The following is a 21,667-nucleotide window of genomic DNA, read 5'->3' on the forward strand; positions in this document are numbered from 1 at the left end:
ATTGGAATGGAGAAGAAGCACAAGGCCCAATCCTGCTTCCGTTAAGGGCAAAGGGAGTTTTGCTGATGACCTCAATGGATACAGAAGCAGGCTCATATTGTATTACCCAGTGTCTGGTCAGTGGAGCAGAAGGTTGCTGCAACCAGAAGAATAAGAAGTGTTTTCTGGTTGTCCATTCTGAAAGCCTCCCTAGGGAAAAAAGAAAAGAAAGCCATGAGAAACATACAGAACATCTGCCGGACAAAGAAATTGTTAGAAAGTTTCTGCAGCATCTTAATTAATTTTAGCACATTAGTTCATATGACGTTTCTTAGCAACACACAGAACTTCCATATACTTTGCTATACCTTGATCTTTCAAAAACCTCTCATCCACTATATGAACATTTGCATTCAGTTGCTGATAAACTGACATTGGAATAAATATGGATAATTGGATAACCTAATTGAATCAGGAACAGTCAAATCCAATATGTACAGGCAGTCCCCGGGTTACATGGATCCGACTTACATCGGATCCCTACTTACAAATGGGGTGAGGCAACCCCGCACTAGCTGCTTCCCCCCAGCAGACCAGGGAGATGCGAAGCTAGCGCCCCCCCCCCCCCCCCCAGCAGACCAGGGAGACGCGGAGCGGCTTTTCTCAGCAGACACCTCAGCTTGAGAATAAAGGACTGAGGGAAGTGAGGTGTGGGAGAATAAAACTGAGCTCTGGAGAAATGTTTGGCTAGAGTTTCCCCTACAATATGTACCAGTTCCGACTTACATACAAATTCAACTTAAGAACAAACCTACAGTCCCTATCTTGTACGTAACCCGGGGACTGCCTGTATAATTTGAGGGCACTTATACAAATCTGTGTTGACTAAATGAATATTCCTATTCCCTGTTGGCAGGTTTTCCTTTTAATTACTATTTTCCCCCCTCACCATAGGGAATAAAGTGTTTGATCCTGGAACAAACAGGAGTTAAGCTACTGACTTGAATGGGAACAGAATCAGAGCAAAAACGAACTAGTGCTGATGTATGCATATGCAATGAGCTTTTATCGTATGAATCAAAATGTACTCTGAGCTAAGATGAAGATGCTGAAAGGCAAGTAAGGGCTTAAAATTAAGAACAATGGGTGGTGTGTCCTTAAATCTCCCATTGGGCTTTGAAAACCTTAACCTTGCAGCTTTTAAAAATTCAGATATTACTTGGTGGCCTGTGGTTAAAACGGGTACCAATTAATAAAACAATAATGAATTTAAAAAGGGAACATGCCAATTGAGACAAGACCTAAAGCAACACATTAATATTACCAAATCCTGAAGCAAATGCCACAAGTATGCATCAATGTTCAACTCTCACCTCTTTTCCACCCACTTTTTTCGCCCACGAAAGCACAGCTTTGAGCCATGTATTCAGCACAGGCAATGTAAATTGTTGAAATGGGCAGACACGCCATGTTCCCTGGAAGCTGTATGCTTGGGCAGCCACCCAGGAGAGATTCAAATACTGCCCAGCTGATAGCAGAGCATCCACAGCCGGCAGCATGTGTTTCTACTGGTAACACACACCTGCACATGCCTCAGGGCACATAACAAAATGTATTCTGCACATGGATGGAAAAAGTTAAAGGGAACTTTGGCAGAGAGACCTCTTCTTAAAAATGTTTTAGCTTGTGTAAACTATGTGACGCTAGTCTATTGACCAGAAGACAAAGAAATGTTGAACAAAAGCAAAGGATCCCTGGCTTATCTATTTTTGCAAGTTCCGATGAGAAGATTTCATATGTGGTTTTTCCATGACATGGTTGAAGAGTTGCTCCTTTTGTTTCTGACCGGTTCCCAGCTGCCCTTGAAACAATGCCTGCTCTCTAATCCTACCCATAAAGTCCACTCCAGATCGGAACTGAACTCCAGAGTATAAAGCACAGAATGTTAGCAGATGGAAGAAAAAAATATTTGATAAACATCAGGAATATAAGAGCTGGATGTCCCTCGTCCCCACAGTGACAGGAGCAGAGGGGAGTCAGATGGGTTGGTTTTGCTCAGAGGAACAAATGAGAAAATGAGATGCAAGCAATTATTAATTCTATGGCCTATGTTAAGCAAAAGGCCAGACTAGATAGATGCACATATCTGTTCTGGCTTGTAAATTCTCTGAAAGTATGAGCTCCACATCTTGATTGCTTGCTGCAGCAGAGCCTGTCAACATATCACCCACCCTTATGATGCTGAAGCGCTGCATGTTAGGAAAGAGGGCTGGGAGCTGATGGTTTCCATGGTTTGCTCTCCTCCAGACCCTGTAGGTAGCTTGATGTATTTTATTCATACATGAGTTAATGCTGCTAATTATCTCAGGCTTCCCAAGCACAATTCCTGGGCAAAGACTTTCCAAGAAATCATGTTCAGGGAGGGACAGAGGAACAACTCATGGCAGAAGTCAGGCCTTTCCTGCAAAATCCCCCAGATTTGCAAAGATGGGAGAAGAGTTTCCCATAAACACATGGGCCAGGGCTGGCCCACAACATTTTGGCACCTGAGGCAGGGAGCTCAAATGATGCTCCCATGCCCCCTCGCTTGGGCCAAAGCTTTGAAAGGTCTCAGTTCTGCCTTCTTCCTGTTCTACTCCTCTCATGGCACTCCGCCATGTCTGTGCATCTAGAGCAGAGAGAATACATATGCACCAGCAGCAGACACAATTTTTTACACTCTGGGTCCTAGTGGCACCCCCCACAGTCTGGCACCTGAGGCAGCCGCCTCAGTTCACCTCATGGTAAGGCCAGCCTTGACCTGGGCTTCTCAGGCGTGGATCCCTTTCTCTTGTCCCCATACCCTTCCAGTTTGAGAGGAGCAGCAAAAAGAAAGATAAACAGCATGAAGCTTTCCAGATCTTTTGTTCCCTTCCCTCAATTTTTATGCAAAAAAGTGTAACATGGCCCAAATCAGTGCCTGAGTTAAGAATGTACAATCAATGCCTGAAGTAAAATGTGTGCTTTACCGTCATTTTCAAATTGCTCTTTCTGAACCTCCCCTACCACTGAAACTTCTTTGATAATACCAATATTCAAATTGAATTATATTTTCCTATGAGCAGGGGAAAAACTCTATAAAGACATAAAAGGCCTTGCAGAATGATTGTAATAAGACAAAACAGTTCTACTGAGGCTATAGTACATTAGGTAGAATATACTCAGTAAACATCCAATAGGTATCGTGTTGCTCTATGTCAGAGGGGGGAGCCTTTTTTGGGTCAGGGCCACTGACCCACAGAAAAATCAGTCAAGGCCCACACGCAAGTGAGAAGTGGAAAAAAAAACCCATCTTCACTGACTTGGCCCCCAACTGACATGGTCCCCTCGCACACCAGAGCCTAAGAGGGCCCAGGCTAGTAGATTTTGTGTGCTTCAGCCCCATGGGGGGGGGGGGGGGTCTAGAGTACCATCATGGCTCCCCAATACTGTGGGGGAGCCCTGAGCCTCCAGGCAAGCCAGGGGGCGCATCCAGCTCCCAGGGCTTAGATTTCCCACCCTTGCTCTATTCTAATACATGATTAACCATCTGAGCATGCACACACTGTGAACAAGCTGTTTCCAGATGCCTGAGCAGACTCAGGGCTAATTTAAACTAGAAGCATCTGCTGAAGACAGTTTATGCTGATGGTTATATGCTTCAGCATAATAAGATCACCTCTGCAAGGGTGTGTCTAGACTACAGAGATTTTTCGAAAAAAGTGGCCTTTTTTCTAAAAATCTTTACCTGCATCTAGACTGCGGCGTTCTCTCGAAAGTAAATCGAAAGAACGTGGCAGTTTTTTCAACCGTGGAAAACCTCATTTTATTAGGAAGAATGCCTTTTTCGAAAGTACTCTTTTGAAAAAAGGCGCTATGTAATTCAAACTGTGCTTTTTCAAAAGAGAGCATCCAGACTGCCTGGGTGCTCTCTTTCGAAAAAGCGGCTTGCTTTTTCGAAAGTACTGACTGTAGTCCAGATGTTCTTTTTCGAAAGAGGCTTTTTCGAAAGAATCTTTTGAAAAAGCCTCTTTCGAAAGAGGCTTGCAGTCTAGACGTAGCCTTCAAGAGTCAGCAGCTGTGTCATGGGGATAAGCTCTGCTAGCAACAAAGCATTGTCCACATGGTGCTTACGTTGCTCAGGGGGGTGGCATATGTCATGCCATCACAATCTGTAGTATAGACAAGCCCTCAGTCTGAGCGGAGTACTCATGCAGCTAACCAAAGTATTGGATTCTTCCCTCCTGACAGTTTTGTCTTCTGACATGAAGTGACCTTTTCCTGTCAGAACTTTTTTTTTTGGTGCAAGGGAGGGATGTAGATTTACTTTGACTGAAACATTTTGTGAATTCGTGTCAAATTTAAATTTTTCTCAGCCAAAAAACAGCCCAAAATCTGATCTTCCCCCAAATTAAAACATTTTTTTCAATGGCTTTTAAATTAAATATTTTATAAGTATCCCCTGCTTAATGATGGACAGTTACAGGGTTATGTTAACACCTTTGACTCTTTCGGGCCCATATGTACATTAATTTAAATTAATGTAACAGGACCCAGAGAGTTGCTCCATCCCTAACTTAGCTTGGCTCCCCCTGGAACTTAGCAGCCGAAGAATTCTGCTGCTTTCCCCCCCTCAGCCACAGAGATATGACCCAGTGGATGCCTCCTCACAAACCACTTGATAGCTACATCCCACTAAATAATGCAAAAACTTGAACTCCACAAAAAACACATCCAGAACATAGCAAACTCAAATCAACTGTCTAAGAAGATTTGATGGCACATAGGTCAGGTATACATTACATTGGAAGGTTGAAGTAAGATACGCAGCTCCAGCTATGTAAGTTACATAGCTGGAATCAACGTATCTTACATCACGTTTCTGTGCCGTCCACACCACGGGAGGCCGATGGGAGCAAACACAGTGGGCTTCCCTTACTCCTTGTGAGAAGCAGGAGTAACAGCGCTGATGGGGGTGCCCTTTGAGTTTGATTTAGCATGTCTATATTAGCCCCATTAAATCAAATTCTGAAAGATCGACTGTGGCAGTGTTGATCTTCCACATAGCGTAGATGTGCCCATAGTGAGGAGTTCTTACTATATGGTAAACATCAGGATAAAGGTGTCAATGAAATCTGGTTCAAATAGAGTCACAATTTACAAAGTTTCAACTACCAGTTTCAAGTGAAGATATAGTGCGTAAAACAACAGTGAAAAGGAGGAGAGACTTGAAGCTAACACTTTCAAACAAAATATTTCTATATTGAGAGCTGGCCTGCAAAAAAAAAGAAATGCTTTGAAAAAAATTACATTGTACAGGATGGCCTTGTCTTATATAAAACAGAAGAAAAGGACATCCATCTGGAGATCAACTGAGGTTAACAAAGCAGCATGACTCACATGAGGAGAAAAGCAGGAAGCAGACAATGTTTTCACTACTGTCATTGGTATCCAATTTTTCTTTTCAATAGTGGCAGGCCAGCTGGTGAATAAAATACTTGTGGCAAGTATTTGTGATGATTAAGAGCATGGAAACTACAACCTCAGATTTAGTACTGACAGCCAGGCACAAATAAAGGCCAGCACACTAAGACAACACTGTTAGGGTAAAGATATTTAAGATTAATCTTTTTAGAAAGATAAACAATTTACTCTGACTATACAACTGTAGCAGTTGAGTGGACGTGATGCCTGTGGAATGAACATGCAAGAAAGCTCGGACTGCATATCACAATTGCGCCCCTGTGACCTTTCAAAGCTGATTTATACTGAACTGGAAAACATTTTTCACAAGGACTGGAAAAATGGTCGCTAGAAATTTAACAGGGTTGAAAAAAGTCAAACCAGAACAAAGGAAACAAAATTAAAACTGAAAAAGAAAACCTGGAAACCTTCACTGGAGAGTCCTGGTTTTGAGAGAGGTCCCCAAGTCATGCAGCAGTAATTACATGAACCTTTGTGTTTGAGCTCATCCTATGAAATAATTAACACGTTTTGGAACTGAAGAGTTGTGTAACACACTCCTTCCAGCACCCGGTAGACTTATTTGTTTCAAAGGCCTGATGCATCCTAACACCACCACTCAAGCAAGACACTACTTCTCCCTCTCCAGGGAAGCTCAGGATCACTCCAGGAAGAACTAGTCCCTATTATTTTCCTAACTAATTACCTAATAAGCTACAGGTTGGACCTCCCTTGTCCAGCACCCTCAGGTCTCAAACGAGGGAGTTTGCCAGACCAGGGAAGATCAATGCTGGCCCCCCTACTGCCCGGCTCCACCTGCAGCCCCCTAGCCATTGGCCTCCCAGACTGACCTCTGCTGCCTGCCCCAGTCAGGCTGCTGGCTCTGGTCAGGCTCCTAGCCATTGGCTCTGCTTGGGCTGCTGGTCTTTGACTATCACCAGCGCCATCCGAACTGCCAGCTCCATTGCTACTGTGTCTGCTACTGGTCCTAGCAGGTTTCTGGCCCTGGCATCACCAGCCCGGAGGGGCTGCCGGACTCCTGGCCACAGTCCCTCCCTGCTGCTTAATTCCCATCCATCGATGTTTGAATACCAGAGAGTCCTGTTTTTAGAGGTTCAGGCTATGTCTAGATTGCAGTGCTTTTCCGGGATACCTCTGGTATCCTGGAAAAACTATGACGCATCCAAGGAACACGTCCACTTTTTTTGAACAAGTTCTGAAAAAGCGGCCACGTTCTTTCGCCATTCCTGTAATTCTCATTAGATGAGGAAGAAGGGATGTGTTGAAAGAGGTGGTTTTTCCAAAAATTGGCCCCATCTACACAAGGCCAAATTTCAGAACAGCCTCTTTTGAAAGAAAAGTGGGAAAAGATACGCAAATTGTGGTTTGCAATTTATGTATCTTTTTCCACCTTTTCTTTGTAGTGTAGATCTAGCCTCAGCTTGTATTTCTTAATTGTCAAGTAACTAATACTTGGCAGTTAAAGAGCTGTTTGTTTCCCTGGAGCAGTTTGGTCTGCCAGGATCATATGCTAAGCAAAACCAGAGGGTCTGAAGTTTAACCTCAGTACAGAGGGTAATGAGCAATATCCACTTTACCACTAGGATTGAGGAAGGCCTGTGTTTCTTCATGGAAGAGTTCTCCTTCCTTTACTTTAGCCCTGTTTAGGATAAATGCACGTTGGCTTTGCTCTACTGATTTGCTGGAAGGGGTCTTAGGAGTGCCATGTTAGAATTTTACCCCTGGAAAGAAGGTTATAACTATTTCCCTACTGTTGCTGAAATTCCCCCATGTCTAGAGCAGTGTTTCTCAACCAGTGATATGAGTATCCTCAGGGGTACTCGAGAGAAATCTGGGGGGGGGGGGTACATCAACAACTGAAATTTGGAGAAAACTGAATTTTTGTTTTACGTTTTAGAAGTGCTTCATTATTTTTGTACTTTTTATACCCAAAAATTTCCTCGCCCGCCCAGCTACAATTAAGTTGTTTCAACAAATTTGTTGCAATGGTAGAAAAAAATTGTGTGTGTCTGAAAACTGTAAGTACCGGGGGTACTTATAATTTTTTTTAAAAGGTGTACTTTATAAAAAAAAGGTTGAGAAACACTGGTCTAGAGGATAAGGTACTGCTGTTGAGCCTAGAAGGTATGGTTCTGTTCCTGGCTCTGCCGCTGAGCTGTCCTGTCATCTTCAGTGTGATGAGAAGTGACTTTATTTTTGTCTTGCCTTTGTCTGTTTTGTCAATATAAATTGAAAACTTTTCAGGGCAGTGCCTACCACAATGGGGCTCCAACCTCAATTGGTACCTCTAGCTGTTACTACAGGTTGAACTTCTCTAGTCCAGCACCCTCGGGAACTGACAGGTTCCAAATGAGAGAATTTTCTGGACTGCGGGATGTCAATATTGTCTAGCAGCATTACCAACATTTCCACTGCTTACTGGGCTCTTACAAGACATTTAGGGGTAAATTAGAGCTAAATAACAGCACAGAACACTGACAACCACAACTGGTGGCTATAAACAAATTTTACTAGGACTGTGGGAAACTTGACTACACCCATGAAAAGTGAACATCCAGCTAAATAAAATCATTCCAGACAACAGGTATTTCTGGACGAGAGCATTCTGGTTTAGAGAAGTTACATAAGAACGGCCATACTGGGTCAGACCAAAGGTCCATCTAGCCCAGTATCCTGTCAATATCCAATAATGGCCAATGCCAGATGCCCCAGAAGCAGTGAACACAACAGGTAATCATCATGTGATCCCTCTCCTGTCATCCATTTCCAGACAAACAAAGGCTAAGGACACCATTCCTACTCATCCTGGCTAATAGCCTGTGATGGACCTAACCTCCATGAATGAACGTATCTAGCTCTTTTTTGTTAAAGTTCTAAGCTTCACAACATACTCTAACAAGAAGTTCCACAAGTTGACAGTGCGCAGAGTGAAGAAAAACTTCCTTTTGTTTGTTTTAAATGTGCTGCCCATTAATTTAATTTCATGACCCCTAGTTCTTATATTAAGGGAACAAGTAAAAACTTTTCCTTATTCGCTTTTTCCACACCAGTCATGATTTTATAGACCTCTATCCTATCCCCTTTAGTCTCCTCTTTTCTAAGCTGAAAAGTTCACATCTTTTTAATTTATCTATATATGGGACCCGTTCCAAACTCCTAATCATTTTTGTTGCCCTCCTCTGAACTGTTTCCAATGCCCATATATCTTTTTTGAGATAAGGCGACCCCATCTGTACGCAGTATTCAAGATGTGGGCGTACCATGGTTTTATACAGAGGCATTAAGATACCCTCTGTCTTATTCTCTATCCTTTTTTAAATGATTCCTAACATTCTATTTTCTTTTTTGACTGCCACTGCACATTGAGAGTATGTTTTCAGAGAACTATCTGCAATGACTCTTTAGAGTAGTAGTAGCTAAATTAGTCTCCATCATATTTTATGTATAGTTGGGGTTATTTTTTCCAATGTGCATTATTTTTATATTTATCCACATTAAATTTCATTTGCCATTTTGTTGTCCAATCTCTTAGCTTGGTGAGATCTTTTTGAAGCTCTTCACAGTCTGCTTTGGTCTTAACTATCTTGAGCAATTTAATAAAATCTGCAAATTTTGCAACCTCACTCTTTACCCCTTTCTTCAGAACATTTATAAACAAGTTGAATAGGATTGGTCCCAGGTTATCTCTAGTTACTGCTCTCCATTCAGGTTCAACCTATATAATATTACTACCAGTACTAGTAATAATGATGATAGAGATGCAGCCATGTTAGTCTGATCTAGCTGAAACAAAAGACAGGGCTATGCAGCACTTTCAAGACTAAGATGGTTTATTAGGTGATGAGCTTTCGTGGGCCAGACCCAGAAGTGGGCCTGGCCCATGAAAGCTCATCACCTAATAAACCATCTTGTTAGTCTTTAAAGTGCTGCATGGTCCTGTCTTTTGTTTTAGTAATCATGATGACCATGTGTGCAATATTCCTTGAAGCGTGGCAAATTTTGATGCTTTTCAGGGCACCACAAAGAATTCTTCAAATGCCAGAAGGTGGACTGGTGCTAGCAGGAGAGAGGGGAGCTGTCAGGGTTGCCAGGCTCCTGGGCAATGGGGGGAGGGGAGGGGAGGGGAGGAGAAGAGGAGGGACCTTGGGCAGAAGGGGTGGGACTGGGGCAGCCAGCCCTCATCATCACCTGGACGGTGTGGTGCCTCCTCCCCTCCGCCAGCTCTCTGAGCTGGCCAGAGCACATGGTGCAGGGCTCTGCAGCCTGCCACACACCACTCCTGCAGCAATTCTGAAAGGTCTGGGCTCTGGCCACCACTATGGCTGCAGTAGCGGTGACAGTGACTGGGAGCTCCAGGGCCCTGGGCAATTTCCCCTTTGCTCCTCCCTCCCCCATCAGCAGGCCTGTTGGGAGACTATTTGTTTTGCCTTTGCATGGAGGTGGCAATGCAAGCAGGGTATATAGGAATTAGTCCCCTCTGTATTTAAACTAAGGGCTCCCCAAAGTATTAGAGCTGCAAAGCACAGGAAGCCTCTGAGCTTATCAGACCAAGTGAGCCCATAGAGTGAAATAAAATCCAACTGATAAAATCCAAGCTTTTTAAAAGTTCCAAGAAGAAATATATTCATGGCCATTATCTGTACTAGGAGCTGGCAGGAGTTCTGTAGGAGGTTTTTGTTTTGCTTTGTTTTTTACAAAGAGTGTTGTATTTATATTTCCGCAGTGAGTGCTGAATATTAATGCAAACCCCAGAGTAATGAACAAGGGTGCTTGAACAATTTATATAGCGGTGGGGGTACTGAGAACCACTGAATCAAATGGTAAACCCTGTCTTTGATGGAAACCACTTCAAGCCCGGGGGTGCAGCAGCATTCCCCACATCCTTAGTTCCAGCACCTGTGGTAATGAAACATGATTAACTGTTATTTGTCACAAACAGTTATCCCATCTTGGCTTGCTTCTCTGACTGGAATGTGGTCGAGGTTTGAAATCTCACGAACAGAGATTAACAGATTAGAAATTTTTGACCAAACATCTCTAGCTGGAAGCACATAAAAATGTCTCCAAATATGGTAGAAGTTATGGGGGAAACTGAACTTCTAAGACTAGGATTGCGTGTTTGCTTCTGCGTCATCTCTCAGTAGTGCTGTGTATAAGCCCTGCCTAAATTTCCTGCTTACATTTATAGGAGGATCATTCTAATATAATCTTTTGATACATTCTGCTCAGGTTCCTAGACCAGAGTGATGACTCCAAATCTGCCTGGTCTGATTGCTTTTGAGAAAGACATGGATTTCTCTAAGCATGTCTAGGAAATACTTTCCAGCATCTGGAGTAAGGGCTGTCTGATCTCCCCAGTGTACCTTTACGTATCTTTCTCTCTCTGTTATTAATAACGCTGGGCAATATTGCTGCCAAAGTTATTATACTTGGTTAAATTGAAATGGTGATATCAGAGAGGCCTATGCTAGGGAAATTTGGACTTAGGTCTTAAATATGAAATGCAGCTCCAGATGTACTGTTCTCAACATGATGCCAGAAATATAGAACCTTAAAAGATGTCAGACCTAAGAGAGGCTGGATCTGTCTGAGCTGAGATTGGTACAACACACAACTTTGGAGAAAATTAGCGTCAGGCTCCTTTTTTTTTTTTTTTTTTTTTTTTTGTTCCCCCCAATCCTGGGGTCAGCAAGGGTCTGATTCAGCCTCAGAAGCAATTGCTCTATGCTGCTAACAAAGTAATGCTCCCCTAGAGACCATGTAGCCAGACAGGAATCCCCCTTGTAACATCCATTTTTGCTTGTCTGGAGCATCCCTGGCACACAGAGCAGAAGGCCCAGGCTGTGTGACCGTGAATGGCTGTAAACAGAGATACGCCAATTGCTGACCAAGAGGCTGCCAAGGAGTGCCCTTGACTGAAACCCATATTGATACGAACACACATCCATCCGCGGGGGGAGGAATCTCTCGCCCAGTAAAAAAATGTCTAGTACTCACAATTTAGTTATCTCTCTTGCAAGTGTAAATTAACTTGAAACTTGCTTGTAAGAACTGGTGCCACAAAATGGACCAGTACAATTCGGCATCTTAGATAAGAAAGAGAATACGGGCCCCCAGGGGTATAAAGATGGGTCCAGCAGCGCATTTTCTCTGAGTGTCAATCTACCATCTATCTGCTGGTCGGGTTAGGTGTTTGATCTCCCGAGGTTCCAGAGGCGATGCCCACCTGGTATTCGTCTTTCCTAGGAATTGAGAGACCGGCCCTGGCCTGACACGCTAGAGTTGAGAGGCACAGAAAGGGGTAAAAATTGTACCTGGATGTGGTCCTTTGTTTAAGTATATATATACATAGTGTTAGAGCTCTTTAAAGATTAGGCTGTCACTTGGTACCATTATTTCTATTTTCTATCTTTACCTTTTTCCTGTAATCATTTTAAGATCTATATATATATTTGCTAGCATTTAAGAAATAGAGCAATAGCCATTGTAACCATATAATTTATAAGCTTCTTTAATAAACCTGTAACTGTTTAAGCTTTAACCTAACTCCTCCAGTTGCTGTAACAGAACCAAGCACAATTTAAAAGAACTTCAGCCGGTCATAAAGGGACAGACATAGGGAGAGCTTGGGCGTTTGGATCTGTGTCACTCCCAGGTGACAAGATCCGTTGGGGCACCTTTTCAGCCTTTCCTAGGCTGCCGGCTGCGAAGGAACCCCTGTGTTCTAGCAGCTAAAATCTAAGGTGTAATAAGCTCTTCCTATATAACGGGGCGTCTGTTGGCCTGCTGGCCACCCTCTGCGACGGGACCCCGGTCCTAGCAGTAAAGACACAGACGTTAAACCTTTTCTCAGAAACATACACACACACACACTGCCATGATCGTCGGCTGACAGACCATTCTACCATCTGGCAGTTGTTAGAGCCATGAGGTTCTATGGCCATGCCTGCTCCAGTCTCCAGTATGATACCCCACCACCACTGGTGCATCCCTGAGAGATTTCTCTGTGCAAGGGGAATCACCAGCTGCCCATTTAAGTAGCTTGTCTGACACTGAGCAGCATGGCGCAGTCCAAAGGGAGCTGAGGATATAGCCTCTATAGGATTCTTAATATCTGATTAGGGTGGAATGTTGATATGATACTTTAAACGTATTAGATGAGCTATTCCTGTCCAGATTCAAAAGGCAATTGGTCGTGGTTTAGAGGCAGCCTCAAAGGCTGCTGTATGTGAGAAGTGATGTGCTTGCCCACCCACCAGATGATTATTTTAGTTTTCAAGTGAAATTCCTCTCAGTCGTAGAAGATGAGGCCAAGTTAATTGAGAAACTAGACTTCAACTGTGGAACTTGCTCTTGACTTTAAGATCCATTTAAGGGCAGTACTCAGTTTTAGCACATCTCCAAAAAAACACCACAGGCTAATCTATTATGCTAAATGACAAAAATGTGGTTTGATGCCTATCCCAGGAAAACCTTTGCTAGCCACGTTTAATAGTTGTTGTCAGTGTTCCTCACCATAGCCATGCTGATGAGCAGGAACTGCAAGGTTAGTTATGGCCTCTCTCCCAACACAAATGCTGTGTAGCGCTTTCTGCTGCCTTCCCTAGTGCTCATGCTGACTTAGCCATTTTGTGGCCCACAAGGATTACTTACTTGATAGAATAAGTTCTTTCAAAGCCCTTGTAATTCAAGTGTGGCATAAAAGCCCTCATGGTTCTGTAGTTATGGAAGTGGACTTTCCCTCCCAAAACTAGTTGGACTCACATTAAATGTTTCAAATCATTTTATTAGGATGATTTGTGGGGAAATGGGTGTACAACAGTAGTTTCAGCAATCCCTTACAAATTAGGCAGAAATGGAAGCAAGGTGCCAAATTCAGTTCCCAAATTCTCTGAATGATCGTTCAGATTTATCTCTAATAGACAGAATTTGCATTAGAAAGAGTGTGAAAAGAGTGTTCTTAGAAACCAGTATTATCTATTGTGAACTCATTTTACCTTTTAACTGACTCTTCTGGGCATATGCACCTTATTTTCATAAGTTATTCACTGTTCAAAACAGCTGGAGGCTCCCTCTAGGCCAGGGGTGGGGAACCTCTGGCTCGCAGGCCACATCTGGCCCACCAAACAATTTCATCCGGCCCTTGGGGGGGCCCAGAGGCTGTGAAACACCTCAGGAGGATTCTGGGGGCCACTTTAAAAACTTCCCCCAGCTTTCCCTGCAGTGCAGCTAGATATGTCCGGTTCCTCTCCTGCATGTGAGAGAAGTGCATGCAGGAGATCTAGCGGGAGGGAGAAGCTCCACGTTGTGGAGCCCTGCAGCATTTTGGGAGGCGGCAAGTGAAAGCGAGGCTGCATCTGCTTTCCAGCCTCCATCACCTGCAGAAGCTGCCCACTAAACTCCTTTTTGCTGGTAAGGAGAGGGAGGTGCAAATCCATTCCCAGAGTGGGAGGGAAGAAAAGCTCCCTAGCTCCTTCCCTTCATGGGCCACTTTCTGGGAGGAAGGGAAGGCCTCAGCAGGCCAGCTCCTCCCGTCTTCCCTGAATAGGCTGGCTGCAGCAGGGAACAGCATCTGGCAGACTGGAGCCATATGCTGCCAGCAATGCCTCCTTAACAGTTAAGGAGGTATGCAGGACCTGAGGGAGGGGGAATCCCTTGCAGAAGTGGGAAGGCAAGGAAGCTCCATACCCCTCCCCCTCGCCAGGCCCTTCCCTGCAAAAATCAAATTCAACCATCACATTAAAATTCTAATTAAAAAAAAAATTAAAAATCATCATACTACAACAATTTGTGTGTGGGGGGGGAAGCTTATCTGTGGGCTAGCGGCCCCCGACCCAAAAAGGTTCCCCACCTCTGCTCTAGGCACTGCATACCCCTGGAGGGGGAAGGGAGCCACCAGCCTCTTGAAGAACAAATTACTTCATGCACTCCCCCATCCCCAGGTCTCAATTGGCCTGAGGGGGGGAACTGAAAGGGTGAGCCACAGTCTGTATCAAATGGCTTAGCACAGTGGTTCCCAGCCTTTTTTATACCGCGGATCGGCAAACTCATTCAAAAACTGTTGGTGGACCGGCTCTGAAATATTTGCATATTCATTGTGGTAATTTTAGCCCATGGTAAATCAGGCAAATCAAAGGAGTGGGGACATGACAGTTAACAAGAATTTGAAACACCCCTCCACACACACACACACACTTAAAAAAACCAATAAAAATTCTTGTAAAGTCTGAAGACTGTTCCCTTTTGGGAGCCATACAGGATAACAGACTGGTTACTTCTCTTCCAAGGAAGGGAACTTACCCTTGTATTTGTGGCTGACAGATGAGTCACATGAAAAATCTAAAACCTCTACAATACATCATTCTTTAAAGACCTGTTGACACCTTACATAAAGGCTTAAAATGCTCTCTCTTGGCCCTAGTGGCCAGGGCAGGCTCTCTCCACGTGGCGCTCAAACACTGCAGCTGCTTTCAATGTGGCGCTTGGCCGGGCCAAGCGCCACAGCTGCTCTCCATGCAGTCCTGCCAGCTGGGCTGTATAGCAGCTGCCTCAATAGGGATAGCCTCACTATGGCCCCTGCTCCAGCACATCTGGCTACCAACCCCACCACTCACCCTACTACTGCATGGGGAAATGGATGGCAAGCAAATTTTGTGTGCGCGCACAGGCTCACACCTCATGGGAAACCCCAGTGGTTGGGGCTAATTAAAACCTGGGGGTGTGGCCTGGTAATGTGCCACGGCCCAGGAAGGATTTCATGGTCCACCGCCAGTCCGTGGACCAGTGGTTGGGAACCTCTGGCTTAGCAGGCCATATCTTGCTCACCCTGATCTGAGCGGATGAGCACTATAATTCTAAAATGTTGAAGGACATAATGATCAGAAACGGCCATTATCTATATTTAGCTAATTAAACTACTTCCTTTGTTTAATAAGTCAAGTTAGTTTTAAATGCAAAACCTGCTTAAATAAACTTTTCTGTTTGTTTCTTGCATATTCCGCACATTTAAGGTAGTTTATTCAGCTAATTAAAAAAAATTGGAAAATATTCTTTTTGCACATGCTTAACTGAATTCTAATTTCCATCCAAATGGAGCTGGACACAAATCACAAATACAAGAAATAATTATCTGGTAAATAAGAATTTCAGTATTCACCATTTTCCAACTTAATACAAAATATAAAAATTAAAAATCTAAATACATGTAAATTAAGGTCTATAATTTCTTAAATATAAGTCTGTAGACATAGTGCATCCAACTGGTTAGCAAAATGAAGAACCAAATTTAGCATAAAGACTGTATTTAGATGCAAAGCAACATGTTTTTATAGTCACCAACCTATGAGCTGCAATCTTTCTTTAGGCAGGAAGTACAAATGCAAAGCACAATTAAAACTGATAATTTAAATCAAGAATTCCTGCTTGCTAATTTAAATTATTATTAAAATTGGTGATTTAAATCTCTTCGATTTAAGTCAGTCCCTGCTGCCTGTCTCTAACCTTCTCTGGGCAGCTACTTTAAGTGAATAAGATGATTATGGATTTAAAGCAAGCAGAGATCAAGCTTTCTATTTGCTACGGTCTATTTTGCCTTAGATGGCAGGGACTACTTCTCATAGACTGCATAGATAGCATGCATAAGACTATTCCACTCGTAGCTCCAAAGGATAACTTTATGGCCCTATCTTAAGAAACACATGTAGCAAATAATGCAAGAGTATAGTAGCATGGAATTACACTCTGAGTAATCAATTCAGGGCTTTAGGGTTGCTGCATGCTGCCCATTAGGTTGACAGCCCACATGTTTTATGAGTGCTCAAATAAGTTTTGAGGCTCCTCCAATAAAATGGGGATTTTTTACATACAAATACTAGGAAACCAATTCTCAAGAATAAAACCAGAGGATTTTTTACTCCCTCATCTAATTATATTTACTATTACATCACACCACTAGTCAAATTTTAAAATGTCCCTGAGCTGTGGCATAACACAGTGAATGCTCTATGACTATTTGACTTCCAGTTTTCACTTCCTCACTGCTGCCAGAGAACCACTAAAAAGAATACAATAAACCTCGGAAGAAATAGATCAGTGACTTCTCTAATATTACATCTAGAAGCTTCACTTCAGGCAGTTCCTTATTCATAATTTTTATTGCTTTAGGTATTAATTTTATTTTCAATTGTTGCAATGTTTTATACACATGAAAAAGCCATTATATACATATACATGTATAAAATTATTTCCAAAATCAATCATACAAGCAAATCTTAGTGCAGCCTATTCCTTTGCTACACCAGTAAAAGAACACAAGTTTCTGGAGCAACTTCTAATTTCTCCCTACTGTTTAGAGCCAAATGGCATGAACATAACTACACAGAACATCAGCATCTCTCTGCACACTTTGTTTATTGCTCTAAATACATTATTCTTCATTTTCTCTCTCTTTTTTTGCCTCAAGCAGAAAGAATGCAATCTTGCTCCTGACAAGTTCAAACGCCACCTTTGTCTGTTTGAATGAATGCAATCAAATAGATTCCTCCTACCTGGTGAAGCACTTCAGTTTGGCATCTAATTTTTCTGTACTTTCCTTATTAAGCAGTTTGAGAAAGCTTTAGCCTAGGAGTACAAAGAAAAAGATACAGCTTCAGTCTCTATGTCCAGTTTTTTACAGCAATTTCTCTCATCCTCTCTTTCCTCCCCAAAATGCAAATTAGAAGTCTACATTCCTTTAGCACAACTTTCTTGTGCTACAGAACAGTGGAAGAAATGCGTCTCCCCACCGCCATCCCCTCCCCATCTAGTTTCACTTAGACATTTTAATGTGAGGAGAACGATAACACACTTATGAAAGGAATGAAAGCTTTTTCCAAGAGTTAACTCTCTGCAAAGATAAGGAAAACTTTGATAATTGGACATTATTTTATCTACATGGAGAACTGGTGCATGGAAAATACTTACATTATTTGCATAAGTGCATTATCAGTCTTTAGTATTAAAATGTCTCTATGAAAAATGTTCCATCCTTATAAGGGGCTCTAAAAGGAAAAGCATATTTTTGTGATGGAGCTATACACAGATAAATAGCAAAACACTACATAGGTTTGGAGAAGCAAATATAATGACTAGGAGCCTACCTGATTGCTTGGAGATCAGTGTGACCCATGTATCCCAGAGGTTGCTGTCCCTTGGGCTTCCCAGCAGGGTGAGTGACGGCAGCTGTCCGGGGGTAGAGCTAGTAATGGGGCTCAGTTGGGAGTGTGCTCCCACCCAGGCATATCCTGCTCAGAATATTCCTGGGAATCAGGATAGCCTTTCCCCTGCTTTCACACTTCGTATCAAGGCATAGGCTGCTGCAAGCCTTGGAATAAGTCTGTATAGTAAAGTTGTATCTAGACTTACTGATAAGGCTGGTCACATTGAAGTTCATTCATTTACTGTTAGCTCTTTTATAAAGACTTTCCATCATTCTTTCCTAGGTGGTGGTTGAAAAGTTTACTGGCTTAGCCATTAACTATTTACAGGATGGAAAAACTGCCTTTATTTTGTGTGTTATTATGCATTTCCCTTTGGTGGTTAGTAGCATTTAAATCAGCATTTATATTTGTGAACATCTAAAAATTCATTATTATTAATGCATTTCATTTTGCTGCTGGTGTGAAATGAAAATACTACAACGGGCTCCAGAGAGAAAACTCAGCCCCTGATCCAAACTTTCTGAAAGTTGTCCAATGTGAGCCCCGTCTGATGAACAAAGGCTTTGCTAACCAGTCCTAAGGAAATTGCAGTATATTTCTCAATACAGGAGCCCACACACATGATTGGACTTAGCAGTAGTACATCTAAACGTAATCTGTCTAAAACGCAATTCAACCATGGGACTGCTGATGAAATCAATGGGATCAACCATGTGTTTACAATTAAGCAGCTGTTCAAACTTGAAATGCTTTCTGGAATTAAGACCTTGAGTGTTGAACATCTTGCAAAACCAAGCCCTAACTGCATATTTTCTTACTCGGATATGCATTTCACTCCTTCCTTGTACATAGTGGCTGTGTCTAGACTAGCCGCTTGAATTTCCTCAAGAACACTGATGATCTCATGTAAGAAATCAGTGCTTCTTGCAGAAAAACTATGCTGCTCCCATTCGGGCAAAAGTCCTTTTGCGCAAAAGCTTTTGCACAAAAGGGCCAGTATAGAGCCCTGATCGTGAAAATGGCGATCGGGGCTTTTTTGTGCAAAAGCGCATCTAGATTGGCCACGGAAGCTTTTGCGCAAAAGTGCTTTTGTGGAAAAGCGTCCGTGCCAATCTAGATGCTCTTTTCCGCAAATGCTTTTAACGGAAAACTTTTCCATTAAAAGCATTTGCGGAAAATCATGCCAGTCTAGACGTAGCCAGTATGTTTTTATTTTCACCAATACCTGCCAAATATACAACTTCATCCAACTTTGTCTATAGCCTTAATATCAGAAGTGTTTGAAAAAAAATTGATAATTTTTTCCTGGGGAAAATTTCATGAAAATGAGGGGGGAGGGGGGGCGGAGGACTCATTTTCACCAAAATTTCTCATAGACATTTTTTGGGGGGGGGGGGGGGATTTGAAAAAAAAACACAATTGGTTGAAAACCAAATTATTTCAATTTGAAAATGCTGCTGCAATGTCTCTTGGGAGTTTTTGTTCAGTTGTGCGTTCCCCTCTATTAGCCAGGACCGCTGATAGGACTACATCACCCATGATCCATCACAGTCCACTTTCTTGGAGAGAAGTCCTGTGGCACCTTATAGACTAGCAGATGTATTGGAGCATAAGCTTTCATGGGCAAAGACCCACTTCAACAGATGCATGTAGTGGAAATTCCAGAGGCAGGTATAAATATACAGGCACATGAAAAGAAAGGCGTACCAATCAAGAGGAAGGCCAGAGATAACGAAGTCAATTCAGTCAGGGAGGATGTGGCCCACTTCTAGCAGCTGATGTGGAGGTGTGAACATCAAGGGTGTGTCTAAATTACATGGCTCCGTCGATGGAGCCATGTAGATTAGGCTGATCGACAGAGGGAAATGAAGCCGCGATTTAAATAATCGCGGCTTCATTTAAAATTTAAATGGCTGCCGCACTCTGCCGACCAGCTGATGATCAGCTGTTTGTCGGCAGATCGGGGCAGTCTGGACGCGCCACTGTCAAAAAGGAAGCCTTTGTCGACCGGCGCAGGTAAACCTCATTTCATGAGGCATACCTGCGCCAGTCGACAAAGGCTTCCTTGTCGACAGCGGCGCGTCCAGACTGACCCGATCTGCCGACAAACAGCTGATCATCAGCTGGTTGGCAAAGCATGGCAGCCATTTAAATTTAAATGAAGCTGCGATTATTTAAATCGTGGCTTCATTTCCCTCTGCCTATCAGCCTAATCTACATGGCTCCATTGACGGAGCCATGTAGTTTAGACACACCTCAAGAGAAGAGAAACTGCTTTTGTACTTGGCTAGCCATTCACAGTCTTTGTTTAATCCTAAATTGATAGTGTCAAATTTGCAAATGAATTGTAGCTCTGCAGTTTCTCTTTGAAGTCTGTTTTTGAAGATTTTTTGTTGCAGGGTGGCTACTTTTAAATCTGCTATTGTGTGTCCAGGGAGATTGAAGTGTTCTCCAACAGGTTTTTGTATGGTACCATTCCTGATATCTGATTTGTGTCTGTTTATTCTTTTACATAGAGACTGTCTAGTTTGGCCAATGTATATGGCAGAGGGGCACTGATGGCGCATATTACATTGGTAGATGTGCAGGTGAATGAGCCAGTGATGGTGTGGCTGATGTGGTTAGGTCCTGTGATTGTGCCGCTAGTGTAGATATGTGGGCAGAGTTGGTACCAAGGTTTGTTGTAGGGATTGGTTCCTGAGTTACAGTTACTGTGGTGTGGTGTATAGTTGCTGGTGAGAATTTGTTTCAGTTTGGTGGGCTGTCTGTGGTAAAAGAATAAACGGACATAAATCAGATATCAGGAATGGTAACATATAAAAACCTGTAGGAGAATACTTCAATCTCCCTGGACACACAGTAGCAGATTTAAAAGTAGCCATCCTGCAACAAAAAAACTTCAAAAACAGACTTCAAAGAAACTGCAGAGCTACAATTCATTTGCAAATTTGACTCTATCAATTTAGGATTAAACAAAGACTGTGAATGGCTAGCCAAGTACAAAAGCAGTTTCTCCTCTCTTAGGCTATGTCTACACTGCCCCCTCTTGCACACACAAAATATGCAAATGAGGTGAAGCATGGACTATCACTGCACCTCATTTGCATAATTAACGAGGCTCTGTTCTTGCGCAAGAGGCTTTTGCACAAAAAGGAGCTGTCTATATGGCTCCTTTTTGTGCAAAAACCACCTCTTGTGCAAGAGCCATTCTTCCTCTCTTTTTCAGGAAGAACGGCTTTTGCACAAGAGGGGGGTTTTGTGCAAAAGCCTCTTGCACAAGAATGGAGCCTCATTAATTATGCAAATGAGGCATGGAGATATTCCATGCTTCACCTCATTTGCATATTTTTTCACAAGAGGGGGCAGTCTAGACATAGCCTTGGTGTTCATACCTCCACATCAGCTGCTAGAAGTGGGCCACATCCTCCCTGACTGAATTGACTTCGTTATCTCTGGCCTTCCTCTTGATTGGTATGCCTTTCTTTTCATGTGCCTGTATATTTATACCTGCCTCTGGAATTTCCACTACATGCATCTGTTGAAGTGGGTCTTTGTCCATGAAAGCTTATGCTCCAGTAAATCTGTTAGTCTATAAGGTGCCACAGGACTTTTCATTGATTATGCAGATTCAGACTAACACGGCTACCTCTCTGATACTTGGAGAGAGAAAAAAGCACATCCCCTTGAAGTGTCACATGGCACCTCTCATTTCAGGCTGGAATGGGGAATTTGAAAATAAAAATTAAAAATAGATTTTTAAAGTTAGAATGTTTTAACTTAGGGGCCCCCCTACTGGCACTCATAAGGGTGAGGCTTATAGTATTTCATAGTAGAAAACAATGAGCAGTAAAAATATTTCAACAGAAAACTAAAGCTATTCTAAAAATATTGTAAATTACGATCTCTGAATCCCCAACATGATGTAGGTATTTATAGGTATTGTTACCACAGTCATTTACTAGACAACAATGTTCCCTTTAATCTTTTCC

The 21,667-nt window shown here is 42.7% G+C and overlaps 1 protein-coding gene across 3 annotated transcripts in view; it reads right to left on the bottom strand.

The window, feature by feature from the left end:
• Positions 1 to 21,667, bottom strand: part of LOC102454802 (collagen alpha-4(VI) chain-like) — a 135,826-nt gene that overhangs the window by 101,989 nt on the left and 12,170 nt on the right. The window contains exons 1-3 of one of the 3 annotated variants that reach the window (XM_006120911.4): positions 17,619 to 17,910; positions 17,028 to 17,100; positions 107 to 189 (exon numbers count right to left, since the gene is read on the bottom strand). In XM_006120911.4, coding sequence (XP_006120973.2) covers positions 107 to 176 — 70 coding nt within the window. In that variant the 5' untranslated portion in view covers positions 177 to 189; positions 17,028 to 17,100; positions 17,619 to 17,910. Of the gene's footprint in view, positions 1 to 106; positions 190 to 17,027; positions 17,255 to 17,618; positions 17,911 to 21,667 lie in introns of those variants that run through there. The other 2 variants (XM_025183550.2, XM_025183551.2) reach the window with 2 other exon arrangements.

The sequence above is a fragment of the Pelodiscus sinensis genome, chromosome 2 (genome assembly GCF_049634645.1).
Source record: "Pelodiscus sinensis isolate JC-2024 chromosome 2, ASM4963464v1, whole genome shotgun sequence".
Lineage (NCBI taxonomy): Eukaryota > Metazoa > Chordata > Testudines > Trionychidae > Pelodiscus > Pelodiscus sinensis.